Consider the following 3677-nt stretch of genomic DNA (forward strand, 5'->3'; position numbering starts at 1 on the left):
ATTTAGCAGATGCTTTTGTCCAAAGCGAATTAGGACAATAGAAGCAATCAAAACCAACAAAAGAGCAATAATATGCAAGTGCTATATTAGTATATTATTATAGTGTTATATTTCAATTTCACAAAGAAATGTGCAGCATTTTGTCCAAGCAATAGTAAAAGGACACATTTAATTTATAATTTGTCTTAAATCTCATTTTGTAAAAAAATAATAATAATAAAAAATCGTGAATTGAATTGAATAGTGAAATCAAAATCGTGACTCGAATCGAATCGTGAGTTGAGTGAATCGTTACATCCCTAGCTCCTCGTGTTTTAGGAATGAACCAAAATGATGGATTTATGTTTGCCGGTCTTCTCTCTCAGGTCTTGGTGCTGTCTTTGATGACGGTGGAGCTGTTTGGCATGATGGGATTGATCGGCATTAAGCTCAGTGCTGTCCCTGTCGTCATCCTCATCGCTTCTGTTGGCATTGGTGTGGAGTTCACCGTCCATGTGGCACTGGTGAGTTCATGTGCTAGTCAAAAATGTGACTATTTCTCATCATTCCTTTTTATCTTACAATTGTGAATATATGTAGCTAGTTCACTCATTGTGATGATTACTCAGTGTGTTTATTGGTCTGAGTGATTTATATTGATCATATTTGCTGTGTTTTCCTCACAGGCATTCCTCACAGCCATCGGGGACAGGAACAAGCGAGCCGTTCTAGCACTTGAGCACATGTTTGCCCCAGTGCTGGATGGAGCATTTTCCACCATGCTAGGAGTCTTGATGCTGGCGGGGTCAGAGTTCGACTTCATAGTCAGGTAAAGATAGCAGACTTGTATTTTGAACCACTTTCTGCCTCATAGATTGTAGGACATTGTACTTTAAGACGGGGATAGCTGTGTTAATCAGATTAATGATCAAAACAGTCTGTCCTTTGATAGTAGTTTTTATCTCTTTTGAGGTAATGCTTCTCAAATATACATTTTCATTTTCTAACAATGTTAGTACACAATAACTGATCTTACCGAATATTTTTCCTCAATATTGTATCCTAACCATGCAAGATGTGACAATTCCAGTGACAAGCAAATTTTCTGTCCACACTGAAAGCAATGGTAAAATTATGGTTAATCAAAAAAGATGGCATCCTTGTTTAAAAGGTGTAGTTTACCCAAAAATGAAAATTCTGACATCATTTACTTATCCTAATGTTATTCCAAACCCATAAGACTTCAAAACACAAATGAAGATATATTTTAAATGCAACCTGAGCTATTTCTGCCCCTCTATTGAAAGTCCTTGTAACCAAAACTTTGATGATTCAAAAAGTTCATAAAGAGATCAGCACATACAGCACATAAATAGAGCACATCAAATATGGCAAAACAGAAGCTCAGTTCTTGCTTGACATGCAGTAACCACTAAGATTTGTTCAAGCAAGCACAGCTAAACTTTCATTTACCAAATATGATATGCTCTATTCATGTGTTTTGATCAATGTTTTCCATTTCAGAATATTTGAATTAAACCAATCGATTCATATGAATTTCTTTTATGATGTCTTTATGAACTTTTTGAAGCAAAGTTTTGGTGGAATAGACTTTCAATGGAGGGACAAATCTATCAGGTTTCATTAAAAATATTTTCAATTGATGATCGAACACTTTAATATTCATGAGGAGTATGATTGTTATCCAATGAATTTCCTGTGAGGGCGCAGCTATCTGGCTGAAAAATATTAATGTATAAACTTAAAAACCAAGCTACTGATGAAATGTTTCTCTCTTTGCTCGTCACGGCTGGTTTGGACAAAAACTAATTAGCATAGCTTTTAAATAGGGCTGCCCCCTAATAGTCGACTAACCGTTAGTCGACGAGACGAGGCTTAGTCGATCAAAATTGTATTAGTTGCTTAGTCGCAGAAAAAGAAAATTGCACAGGAAGTGGCGAAGTCAAAAAGTCCGTGACGGACAGATTATTAACAGCTGGTCTGTGTGGTAATTACAGTACATCGGACATCCAAACTTGTTTTGTTTATCGACCTCAAATGTGGCTCATCATCTGAAACATGTAAGTAGTAGCAACATTACATGGCCACTCGCTCTAACGTTAACCTAGAAAAATGTGTGCTATTCAAGTGTTTGTGCGCAGTGTGAAAGCTGAATAGTAGCGCACACACTGCATGACAGTTAACTTGGAGGCACCGGTGCAATCATTTGCATACAACTTAAAATACTCTGTCATTTTTGCTCATACAGAGTAATACATCTTTCGAATTTGTCAAAGGTTTATAGTATTTACATTTTTATTTCATTTATATATACAATATAATTTAATATTTTATGAAAATAGACCTAATGTTCTCTCACAGTTCAGCTCAAGTAAATTTGTCTTGTTTTATAGATATTTAGATATTTTACTGGAAAATAAGAAAGCAGACTAATTAATGCAATAATTGTTTGCATTGCATAAAATTACTAGTGTTTCCCTATTAATTAATATTAAATAATAGATATTCTGTATTATGTAATATTAAACCAAAATGCCATTATCTTTGTACATAAAGAAGTAAATTCAAAGTTTAAAATAAAAAAACAACAAGAAATGTCCTCTTGTCCCTGCGTTTCTTTGAGGTACAAGATGGCACCTGCAATTTGAGCTGCAGCAATTTACACAGATGCATTGCTGGAGTAGCGAAGTACGGAAAGCTGGCCATAATGAAGAAGAGAGAAAGAGCGAGGGAGCGAAGGAGGACAGAAGGGAGGGATTTGTCAAGGAGATTGGGGGGTCTTACCTGATACTCTAGAGATTTAATTAGAGTAGGGGATTGTGAAAGGCAGGGAAATTTCACAGGGGCTTAGTATAGAAAGAGTGATAGAGAGAGAAAGAGAGGGAAAAGTGAATGTGCTTGAGACCAGGCAAGAGGGGCCTATAGTCTTTCCTCTCCTCTCTTCCTCCTAGACTAAATTGTTTAAATTCTATACCGTTCACTTCATTTGTTTGCTTCTGCGTTCTTACAGCTGGTCTGTGTGGTAATTACAGTACATCGGACATCCAAACTTGTTTTGTTTATCGACCTCAAATGTGGCTCATCATCTGAAACATGTAAGTAGTAGCAACATTACATGGCCACTCGCTCTAACGTTAACCTAGAAAAATGTGTGCTATTCAAGTGTTTGTGCGCAGTGTGAAAGCTGAATAGTAGCGCACACACTGCATGACAGTTAACTTGGAGGCACCGGTGCAATCATTTGCATACAACTTAAAATACTCTGTCATTTTTGCTCATACAGAGTAATACATCTTTCGAATTTGTCAAAGGTTTACTTTTATTTGCGTGCACTCCACAATAACAACAAAATGTTGTGCTTTTGTAAAATGATGAAATCAAACAGGGTCCGCTTTCTGCCGTCTAGGTCACGGTAAACTGTGTGCGCGTCAAAAAAAATAAAACGAAACTATGTGCTTGCCTCACAGACATGAAAAATATATCTATAGAAAGCGAAATGTCTACTTTTAAATGAACCAATTTAAATGGAAAACAGATATTTTCAGATTATGTAATCCGTATGAAACATGCACGTCCTCTGTGGAGATGATGAGTCAGTGTCGTCGACTTCATCACTGCAGCCGAAAATACAGAAAACACTATCAATAAATTATTATAATGTTAAGGCAGTCTTCTTG

The 3677-nt window shown here is 36.3% G+C and overlaps 1 protein-coding gene across 1 annotated transcript in view; it reads left to right on the forward strand.

The window, feature by feature from the left end:
• LOC107711868 (protein patched homolog 1-like) overlaps positions 1-3677 on the forward strand; it is a 74405-nt gene that overhangs the window by 62904 nt on the left and 7824 nt on the right. The window contains exons 19-20 of the mRNA XM_016516941.1: positions 366-503; positions 666-808. Of these exons, the coding sequence (XP_016372427.1) occupies positions 366-503; positions 666-808 (281 nt within the window). The remainder of the gene's footprint in view (positions 1-365; positions 504-665; positions 809-3677) is intronic.

The sequence above is a fragment of the Sinocyclocheilus rhinocerous genome, unplaced genomic scaffold, assembly GCF_001515625.1.
Source record: "Sinocyclocheilus rhinocerous isolate Xijiao unplaced genomic scaffold, SAMN03320098_v1.1 scaffold988, whole genome shotgun sequence".
Lineage (NCBI taxonomy): Eukaryota > Metazoa > Chordata > Actinopteri > Cypriniformes > Cyprinidae > Sinocyclocheilus > Sinocyclocheilus rhinocerous.